General features: G+C 60.9%; 1 protein-coding gene across 1 annotated transcript; it reads left to right on the top strand.

The window, feature by feature from the left end:
* The first annotated feature begins 1522 nt into the window (after positions 1–1522).
* LOC132224737 (extracellular matrix protein 2-like) lies at positions 1523–9759 on the top strand. Its single transcript, XM_059679837.1, has 8 exons — positions 1523–1712; positions 3903–4187; positions 4487–4602; positions 5012–5144; positions 5335–5492; positions 6196–6335; positions 8608–8934; positions 9399–9759. The coding sequence occupies exons 1-8, from the start codon at positions 1547–1549 to the stop codon at positions 9577–9579; spliced, it is 1506 nt and encodes a 501-aa protein (XP_059535820.1). The 5' UTR covers positions 1523–1546; the 3' UTR covers positions 9580–9759.
* Positions 9760–16220: the final 6461 nt, after the last annotated feature.

The raw sequence follows: 16220 nt of genomic DNA, 5'->3' as shown, positions 1-16220 counted from the left end.
CCGGCACCCCCGCCTTGCCCACAATTAACTCATTTTTTGAGATCGCTTCCAAACATAAGTCAACACTGGACAGAGCTGTAGGAAAAGCTTCCTCAACGCTGGCCCCGAGGAGCCAGCCTCGTGGTGAGCCCAGCCTCTTGGCTGTCCCCCACCCCCCGCCTGCTGTTGGCTTGGGGCTGGGGCCCTCTGAGGACTGGCCCTGGGCCTTGGTCAGACACTCTCTTCTTTGACACTTGCTCCACCCTGGCGTCCCTGCCCCCAGGCCTGGCCTCCTTTACACCTTGTCCCATCCTGACCTACAGGTGCCCCTCCGAGCCACAGGGCATGTGAGGTGCCCCCTCAGGAGCCCCTGATGACAGTGGTTACACTGGGACCTGGGGCTCTTGGCCAAGAAGTCTGGGGATATCTGTGAGATGGCCTTGCTCAGACCACTGTCAGGCTGCCCAGGCCAGAGGTCCCCGAAGAGATGGCAGCCCCTGGTCCACACACACTCCAATCTGGGGTGGGGGCACAGCCAGGGGGTCACAGGACATGGAACCCCCTCCATTTCATTTTATTTTTTAAAAACTTTTAAATAATATATTTTTTTTTTCATTGATTTCAGAGAGGAAAGGAGAGGGAGAAAGAGAGAAACATCAATGAGAGAGAATCATGGATCGGCTGCCTCCTGTACGCCTCCTACTGGGGATCAAGCCCGAAACTTGGGCATGTGCCCTTGACCAGGAATTAAACCGTGACCTCCTGGTTCATAGGTTGATGCTCAACCACTGAGCCACATGGGCCGGGACCCCTCCATTTTATGAAGGAGATCATAGAGGCCTGGAGAAAAGGGCACTGCCCAGAGGTAGGCAAGGTGCTGGTAGAAGGACCAGGAGCTGAGCTGTGTACCCCAGCGCCCATGCCCAGGTCGCCCTGTGGCCCCAAGGGCTGGGTCCAACTAGCCCCCTTGGCTCTGCCCATGTGTCTGTTTCCCCTGGAATTGGGAGTCCTCAGCATTGGCACACAGGTTTCCCAAAGTGCCAGAGCCATCATTGCCCAGGTAGTCTGGCACCTGCCCCCTCTCCCGAGGACCCGAGGCCTGGCCCCTCTCCTTTCCCAGCCACGGAGGTAGGACCTGGCAGCCTCGGGTGGGCGGCCTGCTCTGCGGTGGGCCTCACAGGCCCGCTGTGTGTGGAAACAGAAGCCTCATTCATGGGGGCCACTGGGCTCAGGCCAGTGGAGAATAAATGCGGGCCTTATGGGAAAGTAGCGAGAGCGCTGAGGCCCAAGAAAATATCAATCTGCCTTTCTCTTCAGGTGAGAGCAAGGGATGCTGGGGAAAGTGGGGAGCAAGTCCTGGGGAGGTGTGTTTGGAGGGGGCTCCCTGGGGGAGGGCCAGGGTGGGGAGAAGCTCGGAGCACTGCAGCCAGGGCCAGGAGCTCAGGGAGCGGGACTGTCCAGTGCCATCTGAGGTGTCCCTTCCTGCCAGGGCCACCGCTCCCACCGCTCCCAGCTATTCATTCTCTCTGCCGATGCAGGCGCCCTGTGTGGCCTGCGCACAGTGGCCATGAAGACCATGCTGCTCCCTGTCCTGGCTCTCTGGGTGGGGTGCTGCCCTGGAGGGGCCCTGGCTAAGCAGAGGCCGAGCCTGAGAGAGCCCATGGCCCCACCAACCCCCACGGGTTTGCCCGCCCTGCAGCTGCTGCTGCCCATCATGCCTGGGCGTCCCGATGGTGAGTAGGTGGCACCAGCAGGAGGAAGCTGGCAGGAGGGGAGTGCCCTGTCCCACCAGTGGAACCCCGCAGGGCTGGGGCAGAGGGAAAAAATAGCTGGTCACCCAAGGCTGCCCACCCTGGATGCGGGAGGGGCCTCAGAGGGGCCCATGGCCTCAGGGAACCATCCCCGGAGGGCATGGGGTGGACTGCAGATTCTTAGAAAGTCCCATGCCCATCCCGCAGGGTGGGAGCAGGGGAGGTAAGAGCCCCCTGCCCAGGAGGGGCCACTGTAGTGGGGCTGGAAGAATGGATCTGGATTTGCTGGTTGGGGAGCTGAGCTGGCTGTGCTGGGCCTGCTGGGGAGACTGAGAGAAGCATGGGAGGTTGGAAGTGGGGGGCCCAGGGCTGGGTTGGGGTGGCACAAGGGGCCCAGGAAACCAGCTATGGTGTGGCCACTGGTTGTCGGCCCACCTCCAGGCCTGGGGGTGGGGCAGGAAGGGCCAGGGGTGGACCTGCAGGGAGGCTTATGGTCAGTACTGGTTAAACGGGGCCGCCACGCAGTGGAGGGGAGGCCTGGGGGCTATTGTCCCTCCTTAGCCATTGCTGGTGGCCCCTTTAAGTGGCCTCTGGGCTTGCCTTGCCCCCAGCAACCTCCCCTCCCAGCAGGCATTGGGGCTCCCACTTCTGAAAACAAGCTTACAGGTGGCAGTGACCCCTTCGGATCTCCAGAGGCTATGCCCACCCTCCTGCCCAGGCAGCACCCACAGGGCCCCAGAGGCATAGGAGCAGGCCCAACCCCTCTGCCCAGGTCACTGAAGCCCTCCTGTGCCCACCCCAGGGGCCTACCTATGCCTTGTCCTGACAAGATGGAGGGTCCGCAACAGTAAAGAGCTGCCTCAGTTCTGAGAGGCAGGCAGGGTGACTCTGGTGCTAGGGGTCCCCTATGCTGGGGCCATGAAACCAGGAAATCTCTGACACTTGATGGCCTTGGGGGTCTGTGACAAAAGGATGGGAGCTCCTGGAGAGAGGAAAGAAAGGCAGAAGTGAGGCCTGGGCACAGAGAGAAAGAGGGAGGGCACCCTAGCCAGGTTAGCTCAGTGGATAGAGCGGTGGCCTGCAGACGGAAGGGTCCGGTTTCGATTCCGGTCAAGGGCATGTACCCTGGTTGCAGGCTTCTCCCTGGCCTAGGCCCTGGTTGGGGCTTATGCAGGAGGCAACCAATCCATGTGTTTCTCTCACATCGATGTTTCTCTCTCTCTCTGTCTTTCCCTCTCTCTTCCACTCTCTCTAACAATCAATGAAAAAATATCCTCAGGTGAGGATTTAAAAAAATAAGAAAGAAAGAGGGAGGGCTTCCATCCTGTAGCTGACCCCCAGCTAGGGGGAAGGTGTGGCCTCTCAGTCACTCAGGGGTCCTGGCTACCCCAGCCTGAACCGGCTCCTTCTGCAGGGGGCAACCCATTCCCAAGAATGGTGGCTGGGACAGGCCTGAGGACGGGCAGCTGTACTGGGCACAGGTGTGGCCCACCTCCGAGAGGGTGCCCATGGAGCCCCCACCCAGCCCCCCAGACCCAGCTGGAAGGCCCCTGCCAGGCCAGGGCTGGCCCAGAGGAGTCACCCCAAGTAGCCTGGAAGCAAGAGTAGGCCCTGCCCCAGGCCATAGCTGCAGTGGGGGCTGAGGCAGCAGGGCCTCAGGTGGCCAAACTCAGGCCCTCAAGGATCAGCAAGACCCCCTTCCCTCCCCGCTCCAGTGCAAGAGGGCACAGTGGCTGCTGAGAGGCCGGGACAGGAAGGCAGGAGGCTGGGAGGCTAGGAGAAGGGGCCTGAAGCCCGGGAGGCACCTCAAAGGTGAGGACTGGCCAGGACAGGCAGCCCCCAGGTGGAACTGTGGGGGTGACAGGCTGTGTGTGAGTCTGAAGAGGCCTTGACTTGGTCCAACCTGTACCAATCACACCAGTGTCACCAGCCACTTGAGACCCCACCCCATTCTCAATGTGCCCAAGCCTAGACCCTCGCATGTGGGGCCAGAGGGGGTCTCTCTAAGGCAGGGCTCCTTCCCACCCTCAGCCCAGGGAAAGAGGCCCAGTGGCCCGGTGTTCCAGCCCAGCTGGCAGCTGCTGGCAAATCTAAGGGCCCTGGGCAAGGCCCTGACCCTCAGTGGGCCCCTGTTGCTATGTGACTGGGCTGGGGCTGCGTCTTGTTCTCCAGGGTCTTCCCACCACCGTGGCCCAAGGGGCTGGCGACAAAAGAAGGACTGCAGTCAAGGCTGCGGGGGCAGCAGCATCTCAGAGACCACAGGCCGTGGGCAAAGAAGGCCTGGAAGCAGGCGAGGGCATGGGCATGGGCCTGCGGACCCAGGCACCATGGAGCAGGCCATGCCCTCCCTGCCAGCCTCATGCCTCCTGGCCCAGGCGGCCATCGCCTGTGGCAATGCCAAGATGAAACACATCCCTGCCCTGACCGACCCTGGCCTGACCACGCTTTACCTGGCAGGTGAGTGGTCTTCTTCCCCACACTCACCCCTGCAGCATGGGTGAGGCAGCCACACCTCCAGGCTACTCTGCTAGTGGGTCCTCAGCCAGTGTAGCCACCACCCTGCTGTGCCCGGAAATAGCTCACTTTCCCATGGGTCCTGGTCGGGAGCGAGAAGATGCTCTGACCTGGGACAGCAGAGGAGCCAGCTCCTTTGAGTGCGTCTTTGCTGCCTCCGCCGGAGTCGGGGGAGGTACGGAGTGGCAGACGGGAGGGGGACAAGGACACATGGAACATGGCTGCCCCATGTGTGTGCACAGAGAATGAAATTGCCAAGATCCCGGCCCACACGTTCCTGGGACTGCCCAACCTGGAGTGGCTGGACCTGAGCAAGAACAAGCTAGATGCCCGTGGCCTGCACCCTGGTGCCTTTAAGGTGCGCAGCAGCCCCGCCGCCTGCTCTCCCAGGGGCCTGGGCAGCCCCAAATGGCCCCAGGCATCCATGGCTCCTCTCCCACCCCTGCCTGGGGGACAAGGCCCAGAGGAAGCACGGAGTGCCCAGCACGGTGGGCTTGGATGATGTGGGGTGACACAGTCCATAGCTGGGAGTGTGTAGAGCAGCACAAATTTGTGGGCTCCATGAGGGAACAGCACCCCTGGGAGAAACTAAGGGGGGTTCTGGAAACCCAGAGAGGCCTGATCTAAGCAGGAACTAGGAAGCCGTGATGCAACCCATTAGGGGTGCCCCTGGGTGGGCTAAGCCCAAAACCACACCCAGCAGGCTTAGACCTGGCCCACAGAGAACACCAGCCCCCAGCCCCTTCTTCTCCCCGACCCACTTGCAGAATCTGACGCGGCTAAAGCGGCTGAACCTGGATGGAAACCAGCTGTCCACAGTGCCGGCCCTGCCCGCCTCCCTGCAGGAGCTCAAGCTCAATGACAACCACCTGCAGGGCCTGCAGCACAGCAGCTTCCGGGGTGCGGGCAGCCCCAGGGGCAGGGAACAAAGGGCTGAGGCCTGGGCAGCCATGGAAACCTTGGAAAGCTGTGGGAGGGCGAGGGGAGGGTCTGCCCAGGGCAGCCTGGCTGGAGGGCAGAGGAGGGAGCAGCAGCAGGCAGCTCCCAGTGGCTCCACGGTTGGCTCAGGCTCTGCCGGCCCACCCTGCAGGGCTCAGCAAGCTGCTAACGCTGGAGGTGGAAGGGAACCAGCTGCATGATGGGAACATCTCCCCCCTGGCTTTCCGGCCCTTGGGCAGCTTGCTGTACCTGAGGCTGGACCGGAACCGGCTGCGAACCATCCCACCCGGCCTTCCAGCCTCCCTGCAGGTGAGATGCGGGCCCCGAGTCCGGGACAGGCAGCATTGTGGCCAAATGACCAGAGCATCTGCTGCTGGCTAGTAGGGCTGCCCATGTGGGTATTTTTTTTAATTTAAAATATATTTTTATTGATTTCAGAGAGGAAGGGAGCGGGAGAGAGAGAGATAGAAACATCAGTGATGAGAGAGAATCATTGATCGGCTGCCTCCTGCACACCCCTTAACGGAGATCAAGCCTGCAACCCGGGCATGTGCCCTTGACTGGAATCAATCCTGGGACCCTTCAGTCCACAGGCCAACGCTCTATCCATAGAGCCAAACTAGCTAGGGCCCATGGGGGGAATTTTGATGATAAACCCACAAGGCCTCAACGCCAAAGGCCTCCCCTCACCCTGACCCCACCTTCCAAGAGCCCAGAGTTGGGCCTCAAGGACTTTCCTGGACCCACTGGCTGTCCCTGAGCCAGGTCCTTGCCCACTCTGGGCCACATGGTCCCCTGTGCTTGGTGGTACTCTCTGTGGCTGTGTCTTGTGGGACCCTGAGGAGTCATGGCATCACTGGCAGATGTCGCTGGGATCCTTTGCACAGGTGACTATGGCCCTGAGAGGACCAGAGACTGTGGCATCCGAGTACCACGGATGGGGCCGGGAGGGGGCAGGGAGCAGGGCCAGGCCCCCAGGGAGCAAGCCCCTCACCCCGAGCCTTGGCTCTAGGAGCTGCACCTGGGTGCCAACGTCATCGAGGAGGTGACAGAGCGCACGCTGAACCGCAGCTGCAGCCTCAGTGTGCTGGTGCTCAGCAACAACCGGCTCCAGGAGGACCGGCTGGCGCCCCGAGCTTGGATCGATCTCCCGTGAGTGCCACCACCGCCCTGGCCCTGCCCAAGCTTCACCCCCATGGGTACCTGGAGGCCAGAGAGGAAAGATGTACTCAAATAAACCCAGAGAGTCAGGTGGGAAGGCAGAGAAGCCTGGGGTGGCCCTGTTGCTTGGGCCTGGTCTCAGGTGAGTCACCTGAGTCACCCGTCTCTCCACCCAAGGCTCAGGGTGGCCTAGGCCCTCAGCCACCACCTGCTCCTCCACAATTTTCCTGTGCCTCCCGCCTGGCAGAATCCCCAAGGCCACAGAAACCCCTTCCCTCTCCCATGCCTGGGCTAGCCCTACAGGCACCCAGGAAGCTCACCCAAGAGGTGCCATGGGCTTGGATAAGGGGCAGTGTGGGTGGTAAGAGCTGGCCTGGCGTTGGGTTTAGCGAAGAGGCAACAGAGGGAAGAAGAGTCATGGAAGAGATGATGGAGCACAGGAAAGAGAAATGTATGAGTGTTCTGGGGCGGCTGTAACAAACTACCATAAACTGGGCAACTTACAGCAACAGAGATTGACTCTTATGGTTCTGGAGGCCAGGGACCCAAAATCAAGGTGTCAGCAGGGCCATGATCCCTCTGAAGCTCTAGGGGAGGATCCTTTCTGCCTCTTGCAGTTTCTGGTGGGTCCAGGTGTTCTTGGCTTGTGGCCACATCACTCCAGTCTCTGCTTCTGTCTTCATGTAGCTTCTTCTCTGTGTCTCTCTTCTGTGTCTTACCTGTCATTTTACTTAGGGTCCACCAGGGTAATCCAGGATGATGGCATCTCAAGATCCTTGACTTCATTACATGTATAAAGGCCTTTTGCCAAATAATGTCACATTTATAGGTTCTGGGTAGACATGTGTTTTGGGGGCCACTATTCATCCCAGTATAGGAAGGCTCCAGGATGAGTACCCTGATCTGGTTTGGACATCGGGGTGGGGGTGCTGGCAGGAGGGGTCCAGGAGGGGATCTGGTCCTTAAAGGCACTGCCTCAGGAGTCAGGACATGGTCCCGGGATCAGCAGGAGGGCTGGTGAGGTCCAATCCTTGGGTGCTAGCACCAGCACTGAGGGAGCAGGGTGGGGGTGGAGAGACAGACAGGGGTCGACAGATTGTCCGACCTACTATTGCAGGATCAGAGCCTCCCGCCCTGCATCCTTGAGTTCCAGGAAAAAGTTACCAGAATGTTTGGGTTTAATTATTCTTTTTTCCTCTCCTGTTCCTGCCAAGGGGGCAAAGGAAAGCAGACAGCAGCCTGGGGAGGAGCCGCCCAGCCGCTGTTCCACTCCCGCCACGCCACGGGGGCCTGAGGCGGGGGCGGAAGGGGGGGAGGCTGGCAGCCAGTCAACCAGTCAAGCCCCAGCTGGCACCGCCCAGTATTTCCCTGGATCGTGGAAGGGGAGGGGGCTGCTGGCTCCGCAGGCTCCGGAGGTACCTGAGCCCCCAGCCCTGTGGACTGAGGACAGCATGGGCCCCAAGGCCAAAGGGCTGACCCCACCTACAGGGGCTGGGGGATGTCACTGAGAGAGAAGCCACTTTCTCTGCCCTGGGCCTTCTAAAAGCTTCACCTCCCTGACCAGCCCTTGCTCTCACCTCCCATGGAGCGACCTGGGCTCACGGAGGCCTGAGCTTCACCGCCTGCCTCCCTGATCCCTTAGGGTCCCCTGGCCTTGACCCTCTGGCTTTGACCCTCTGAGAGATTGATTTTTTCTCCCCCCCCCCCCATCTCTCTTCTGCTTAGCCTGGTTGAGGCAGGAAGAGGACAAGAGAGTAGGGATGGAAGGAGGAGGCCGTGGGGCCAAGGAAGGGCAAAGCAGGGACAGGCCTAAGTGGGAAAGGCAGGTGACAATTCAACTGCCCCCAGCTCTTTCGCCAGATAGCAGGTCCCTCCACTTGTACTTTTTTGTCCAGTGTAGCTCTGAGTGTGTGTGTGTGTGTGTGTGTGTGTGTGTATTGGTTTCAGAGAGGAAGAGAGAGGGAGAGATAGAAACATTAATGATGAGAGAGAATCATTGATTGGCTGCCTCCTGCACGCCCCACACTGAGGACCGAGCCCACAACCCAGGCACGTGCAGAGACTAGGAATTGAACCGTGACCTCCTGGTTCATAGGTCAACACTCAACCACTGAGCTACACCAGCTGGGCTGACTGTGTCTTCTGTCAGGGCAAATCCAACTTTCCTCTTGGGTGTGGCCCAGGGGCCGTGATCTGGGTTCCAGCTGTTCCGGTGCTTGTGGCTGGGCGCCATCAGCTCACCTGGAACCCCTGTGCCCCACAGCAAGCTGGAGACCCTCGACCTGTCCCACAACCGACTCGTGCACGTCCCCTCCTTCCTGCCGCGGGGCCTCCGGCGCCTGCTGCTGCACCACAACCACATTGAGCGCATCCCTGGCTACGTGTTTGCACACATGAAGCCGGGCCTGGAGTTCCTGCACCTGTCCTACAACAGCCTGCGCGCCGACGGCATCCACGACGTGTCCTTCTGGGGCCTGCGCACCTCCCTGGCGGAACTGCTCCTGGATCACAACCAGCTGCAGGCCATCCCGCGAGGCCTGCTGGGCCTCAAGGGGCTGCAGGTGCTGCGTCTGAGCCACAACAAGATCAGGTAGGGCTGCCACCTGCGCCTGTCCTGCTGTCTCCCCCCTCCCCGCTCCAGCCAGGGCTGAGCCATCAGGTCCTGCCTACAAGGTGGGCCGGGGAGGGCTGGCCTGTGGGCCCTGTGGCCTCAGAGGCTGAGGGTGGGGCTGTGGGGGAATCCTTTACACACCCCCATCCACCCATCTCGGCTGGTGTGATGGGAGGCTGTGCCCAGGTGGAGGGCAGCGTCCAGCAGAATCCGGGCAGGGGGTGGGCAAGGGGTGGGCAAGGGGCAGGTAGGACAGCTCCAGTCCAGAGCAGCAAGGGCTGAGCCAACTGCCTCCCCCTCTGTCCCGGGGCCTTGTCCCTGCACAATGGTCTCATTGCCCCCCTCACTGTGGGGCCCTCTCTTCCTCTACTCTTGTGTGATGCCTGCCTCCCCTTCCTGGGATCTTCTCTCCTCTGCTCGGCCCTGCCACCCCCACTCCACAGACACGTGCCCCTGAATTCCATCTGTGACACTCGAGCGGCCCAGGACTCCAACCTCATCTCCACACGCCTGGAGAACAACTTCATCGATAGGCGCCGCATCCCCCCCACCGCCTTTTCCTGCATCCGGGCCTACCACAGTGTGGTCCTCCAGCCCCAGCAGGGGGAGGGGGAAAGCTCCTAGGCCCCCCTACTGGGCTTCCCTGCCCTCCCCCCTCTCCTTTGGGGCTGGTGAAGGGGGCTCAGGCCCAGGTCCACTTGATCTTTGCACCACTTCAAGAAAGATCTAGAACACCCTGATTCTTCCCATGGACTGCTGAGGCCCCTTCACTTAGTAACCAGCCTGGTGGGGTGCATTGCTGGTTCGGACTTGAATGTAATAAACGCATCTTATTCAAGCCCATGGCCTCCACCAGCCTCCTCCCACCCACCCTCCCTCTTGGATCAAAGCCACGTGCGTGTGCTGCATGTCCACTGTGTGTGGAGTCCCCAGAGCCCACATCCTGGACATTGCTTCATCAGCAGGGGGTTGAGAGTGACTGATTCCGGAAGCTTCTCCAAAGAGCCTCCTCATCCTCACTCATCTGCCCTGGCCAGGGTCCTGAAGTCCCCAAGCCATCTGGGGGCCAGGCTGGACTCTGTTGCTCAGAGCAGCATCAGTGCCTGTCATCCACGAAGCATCCCTGTCGGGGGCAGAGGGGGCTGGGAGAGAGGAAGAGATAGGCTTAGCTGGCAGAACAGGCTGATGTGGAAGCCCATGGTGCCCACCCTTTGTCCTGGAGCCACCCACATCCACCACTGCACCCAGGCCAGGGACACCTTGCTTCTCCCTCTTCCCCGGTTCAAGGTCCCAGGGCCCTCCTCCTGGTTCCCCCATCCCAGGCACACACCCATTCCCCAAGCTAGCCTGTGGGTCCCCGGCTCCCCCAGCCCCCACAGCCCTCAAGGGCAGGCTCAGGCGTCCAAGGCTGTGGGATCCAGATGTCCCCAGTGCGACCTGGTGCCAGGGAAGGGTGGGGAATGGCATGGGCTCAACAACTCTTGGGAAAGGAGCTCTTGGTCTCTGGGAGGCCAGGCCTGGCCCTGGGGATCCAGCAGCCACTGTCCCCTGGCCAAAGTTGCTGACTTGTCTGCCTGGTGGGGGAGGCAGACGCAGATGCGGGCCAGCTGTGGTGGTGAGCCCTGCTGAGCCCTGAGGACAGGACTGGCCAGCTGTGCTGGGTGGGGACACGGGATCTGTGAAGCCCCATGAGGTCACTGGAACAGTTGCCCTGCCCGTGCGAGGGGAGCCACCAGGACTAGGGTGGGGTCACTGGGTCAGCCTTGACAGCTCATGATGCCACCATGCCTGGTGCTGAGAAGGACGGAGGGGAAAGGAGGAGGCAGGCAAGTGATAGGCATCAAGGATGCAGTAGGAGCAGGACCGGCCCCAGCCTTCAGCGCTGCTGGCTGTGGGGAGAGTGAAGCAGGAAGGACACCAAGTCCCCACTGCAGAGACTTTGCCCTGCCACCGCCTCTCGCTGTAGTCTGGGCCTGGGAACTGTGAGCCTGACATCGGTCCCATTCTGTAGCCACCCACCCCCAACCGCTCCCTCCCCCTCCCCTAGTTCTCAACAGAGAAAAGGCCAGACTCTGGCAGGGGGCGGGGCGAGGCCTGGGAAGCTGGTGGAGTGTTTGCTTTGGACTCATCCCTGCATTCCTTCTCCAACCCGGCCTAGGCCCACAGATATGGCACTTCCTGTTTGGGCTGGGTCAGAGGTCAGCAGCCCTTGAGGCGCTGGCCCTGATGGGGAAGGCTGCTACTTTCCCAGCTCTCATGACCCCTTCTCCCCACCCCTCCTGTTCCAGCTACCCCCCAGCTGCCTCCTTCCCCCACAGACACAGAGGTCAGGCCCTAGGAGCACAGGAACTTGGGACTGGGTGAACCCCCCACTTCCCTGCCGCTCCTTCCTCCCCTGAGCGGATGAGGTCCAAGGACCAGGAGGAGAAGGGCAGGGTAACATGGCTGCCATGTAGGGGTAAGGGCAGAGTAGGGCAGGGCATGGAGGAACAGGCCGCCCACAGGTAGTAGCCAGGTTAATTCCACTCCCAGACAGGAAGCTGCTAGACTCTTGGGGCTGCTGGCAGGTGGGCTGAACCCAGGCCCAGAAGCGAATACTTGGGTGGCCCTCCAGAAGGGAGCCGGGACCAAGGCAGCCGGGATAGCAGAGCCTCCCGGGAAACCAACTGCTGAGGGGAGGATTAGCCTATAGGGAGTTTACTTGGAGGCTCTTGGGCTACCACCTCGGAAGGGGAGGACAGGAGCAGGAGTGGCCCAGGGAGAAGCTGGCCTGCAGCCAATGATACAGCCCAGCCATGCCCCTCGTGTGCTCCGACCCTGAGCTGGTCCTGAGTTGGGGCAAGAGGACCGGGTCTTTCTATCCCCCTGTCATCAGTAGGTGGGGCTGCCCAGCAAAGGGGACATGACTGGGGTGAGGGCTCTCTCTCCAGCCCTGACAGTTCCCCCAGAGGGCCAGGAGCTCAGGACTAGGGGTGCCAGTAGCTAGGGGCAGGGAGGTGGCAGTGGCAGTAGCAGCACGGTGTGCCCCCGGTGAGAGCCAGGAGGACGAAGGAGTGCAGTGCTGTGGACATCTGGTGGCAGGACCGAGCCTGCCTGTCACCTGGTGCCCGCCTCCTCTCCACCCATGCGCCAACCCCCATCCTCTGCTCACGCATGCCTGCACGGGGCCCGGTACTGTGTCCCCGTTCAGGGCAGGTGCTGGCTCCATTGGTGGGGCTCTGGGGGGACACTGGTAACTGTGATGGTGACTACAGAGTAGGAGTGACTGGGGTCAGGTGGCATGGCAAGTAGGGAGGCACTCATGGGCGGCCCCTGGATTGAGACAAGGGTAGGAGGGGGTGGGGGTGGGGCAGCGGGGACTGGGAGGGGAACAATGAGGACAGGAAGAAGTGTTGCATTCTTTGGTGCCGGACTGATGTCTCCTCTCAGGGACCTTGATGGAAACGTGCACATCTTGCCCTAGCTGGTTTGGCTCAGTGGATAGAGCATTGGCCCGCGGACTGAAGGGTCCCAGGTTCAAATCCGGTCAAGGGCATGTACCTCAGTTGCAGACGCGATCCCTGGCCCTGGTCAGGACACGTGCAGGAGGCAACCAATCAATGTGTCTCTCTCATATAGATGTTTCTCTCTCTATGTCTTTCCCCCTCCCTTCCACTCTCTCTAAAAACCAATGGAACAATATCCTCGGGTGAAGATTAACAACAACAACAAAAAAACCTTGCATGTCTGAACTCCTACCCCCAACCACAGACCCAGAGCCCTGCCCATCGACCTCCAAATTCTCCAACCCGCCTATTCCTCTCTGTCCCCAGTGCCCCGACTTGAGGGTCTACCTTCGCAGGTCTCCCTGCCTAGCCTCCTGCACATTTGGTTCCGTGCCTTCCTGCTGCCTCACACCCCGCTTCGTGGCAAGCTTGGTTCCAGCTCCCAAATCCAGAGACACAGGCCCAGGAAGGAGCATACAGAGCCGAGGGAGGCAAAGGATACATCTAAGGTCATATGCTCTGTGCCACGCCTCCCCCACCCTGGCGGCCACCCAGGGCCAGGCCAGGAGACACTAGCTGCAAGGCCCCCCTCCCCTGCACCCACCCTCACCCACTGCCCTCACCTGAGCCCCCAACCCCTGCAGGCAGCTCGTAGGGGCTGGCCTGCCCCAGGGGAAGACCATGGGGGCCCCGGGTGCCTCATGGCATCTGTGTCTTGCAGGTTTCTAAGGCGCTGAACAGATGGATGCCTCCCCGTGGCATAGTCCCTATCCACCATCCCTCGTCTGGCCACACCCAGACCGTGCCTCTCTAAAGATAGCTAGTCGTAGGCCAGCCTGCACAAAGCCCCCTTCGGGCCCTGAAATTACAGCCCTGGCAGCCCTGGGCGGAGAGCCACTGTGTGATTATGTCCTCAGGGAAGGTCAAAAAAAGCTCTGGCATAGAGAGTGCCAGCTTTCACCGGCCACACCTCGGCCATCGGCACTGGGAAGCTTCCAGATCGTGGAGGCTCGGCCGCTCCACAACCACTCGGCTCCCCCTTGAGCATGTTAGCATGAGCTTCTCAGGGAATGGTCCTAGTCCCCTTCACCCAGAGGGTCCCCTGAGCACAAGTTATACGTTTGGGGCTTCTGGATGTCCCAACTCTGGCCTCCAGGGACCCTGAGGTGGGAGCCTGCCTCCCTGGTGACTATGGGCCTGGCCCTCCCTCTCCCCTGCCTGGCCCCTGAGAATGCAGAGATTGGGGGTGGATGAAGCTCGCCAGCTGTGAGTGAGGCCCACATAGGCCATGAACTCGAGGACACAGGCTTGGGTTCAGGGGCTGCAGTGCCTGGGAGCCTTCAGAGCTCTCTCAGAGATTTCAGCGGAATTCAGGGCAAGGCCACTTGCTCAAGAAGTGACCTTGATGTGTGTGTGATGTGTTCCTGCTTGGGGATTTGTCCTGGAGGCTGGAGTGTAAGGGGACTCCCTTGGGCAAGACTCCTTGTGCTGGGCTGGCTTTGCCAGAGTCCTATGTGGACACTCCGGGGAGGGGCTGAGAGGCAGGAGAGCCACCTCCTCCTAGAAGCCCTCCATGTGCCCCCTTCCCATGCCATCACCTAAACCTGCGCTATTTCCTTCTGATCACTCACCACACTCAGTCACCATGTTGCTTCTAGTCCAGCAGCAAGTGCAGTCTCCGTGGAAGTCAAGGCTGATGGACTCAGTGCCCAAGGATGAGACAAAGAGGCAGAGGGGAGACCCGAGAAAACAGTGGGGAACCAGAAAGAACAGACAAGGGGAACGATCTGCAGAGGCGGGAGTGAGCAGGGAGCCAGCCGGACCTAGCAGGGCCAGGAGGCCAGGAAGGCCCCAGAAGGGGGCTGGCAGAGAGCCCCTGGAGCTCCACGCTGGCAGCTCTGTCCAGGCCCCAGAGGCTCATGGGACTAGCAGCTGGGTGGGCTGGATTTCAGGGGGAACTCTCACTGCTGCCACCTCTTCAGAGGTCCCCCTTTGAGCCCCTGGGAGCCCCGCCCACTGGGCAACCTCCCAGACTCCCAGCCTCTGCCCTGCAGACACTAGAACCAAGGGCCGGTTTTTGCTCCTACAGGGAACCAACGGCTTGAAACGGGCCCTCTGGGTGCCCCGCTTCTCTCCTGGGCCTCCCCTAGCTTTGAAGCCAGGGCATGAACAGCTTTAAGCCAGCTATTGGGGGACAGGCTGCAGCTGACCCCAGGCCCTTCTCCACACACAGGCCTATAGGGTGGCAATGGCCATGGATTGCCCAGCTGTGCCCCCTGCCCTTGCCCCCTCCTACCACCTCCCTATATTGACGCACCTGCCCTGCATTCTGGGGCCCCAGACTGGTACTAGGAAGTGGGTTGGGGTAGCAGTGACCCCACAAGGGCCATGTGAGAGCAGGCAGCCAGCAGTATGGCCTGGGAGTTTTCCCGAGAAGCCTGACCAGCCACTCAGCTCCTTCTCAGGTCAAGTTCTTGGCTCCTTCTGGCAGCAGGGCCTTCTATGAAGGCGCCTGCAGTGGGAGAGGGGAGGGGAGTCTGGGCTGAGTGGCAAGCCGGTTCCAGCAGGATCACTCGGGCCTCTGAAGCCCTTTGGGGGAAGTGTCCAGGGTTTGGCTTTAAGGGGGCCTGTTTGGTGGTGTCCCAGAAGTGCAGGGCATGCTGGGAGAGGATCCTGGTCGCCTTCAGGCTCATCCTGATGGGGGATGGGTTCTGCCTCCCCTCCATCCCAATCCCTTCTCAGGCGCCCACCAGGACCAGGCCAGCGCTGTCAGCCTCTCATTCTTCTGAAGCTCAGACAGCTGTGCCCCGGCCTCCTCCAGAGCCTGGGGCCTCAGGAAATGCCTTCTCTTCCTTCCTGCCTTGCGCCCCCCAGGCCTGCCCTCCCCTGCCTCCTGCTGCCTCCTCCCAGCCCTGTCCTCTGGCCTCCCACCAGCCGGCAAGGACATGCTGTTCCCAGTGGGCATCAGCTAGGGTCCAAGTTGTTCCTTTGTTGCAGAGAGAGCTGAGGCCCAGAGAGGAGGAGGGAGAGGGGGAGGGGAGCCCAGGACTTAGGTGCTGCCTGGCTGGTCTGGGAGTGGCCCCCAAATTAGAGGGCCAGGCCCAGTGACTCAGTGGGCCTGGGGCCGGGTGTGCAGTCACGGCTTATTGCAGACTGCAAACCACAGACACGAGAGCCTTCCAGGCACAGGAACCGTATGTACAGAAATCTTGCCCTGGATGCACCCCCCAACTACGGGGAAGATCTCCAAGGTGCATCTGTGCCCCTTGCAGGGTGCCACCCCCACGCTCCCTCCAGGAAGATGCCAGACTGCAGGGGAGATGGAGGCTGGCCCACCACTAGGTCTGACCACCTAATTTCAGTGACATTCTCCCCCCTGCTCCCCACACCCTCTGCACCTTGCAGTGTGCGCTTCCTTCTGCCACCAACAAGTCCCTCTTCACTATTCCTCTGGCGCTGTGCGCAGCCCTGGCGTCCCAGCCTCCAGAGCAGGGCAGGGTGCAGCAGAGGGTGGCGGGCACAAGGCCAGGTGGGACTCCTTGGGCAATGGGCATGCCTTACATGGGTTTCTTTCATTTCTTACACAGCTCTATTTTTTCAAATATATTTTTATTGATTTCAGAGAGGAAGGGAGAGGGAGAGAGAGATAGAAACATCAATGATGAGAGAGAATCATTGATCGGCTACCTCCTGCACGCCTCCCACTGGGGATGGAGCCCGCAACCCGGGCATGTGCCCTGACCGGGAATTGAACCATGACCTCCTGATTCAGAGGTCGAC

The sequence above is a fragment of the Myotis daubentonii genome, chromosome X (genome assembly GCF_963259705.1).
Source record: "Myotis daubentonii chromosome X, mMyoDau2.1, whole genome shotgun sequence".
Taxonomy (NCBI): Eukaryota; Metazoa; Chordata; class Mammalia; order Chiroptera; family Vespertilionidae; genus Myotis; species Myotis daubentonii.
Note: the sequence above shows the minus strand (reverse complement) of the source record. Positions and strands in the feature narration are given on the sequence as shown.

Coding starts and splice junctions, on each gene's coding strand:
- LOC132224737 (XM_059679837.1), top strand. CDS start 1,547: ATGAAGACCATGCTGCTCCCTGTCCTGGCTCTCTGGGTGGGGTGCTGC. Junction 5,145..5,334: donor GCAGCACAGCAGCTTCCGGG/GTGCGGGCAGCC, acceptor CCCACCCTGCAG/GGCTCAGCAAGCTGCTAACG. Junction 8,935..9,398: donor CTGAGCCACAACAAGATCAG/GTAGGGCTGCCA, acceptor CCCACTCCACAG/ACACGTGCCCCTGAATTCCA.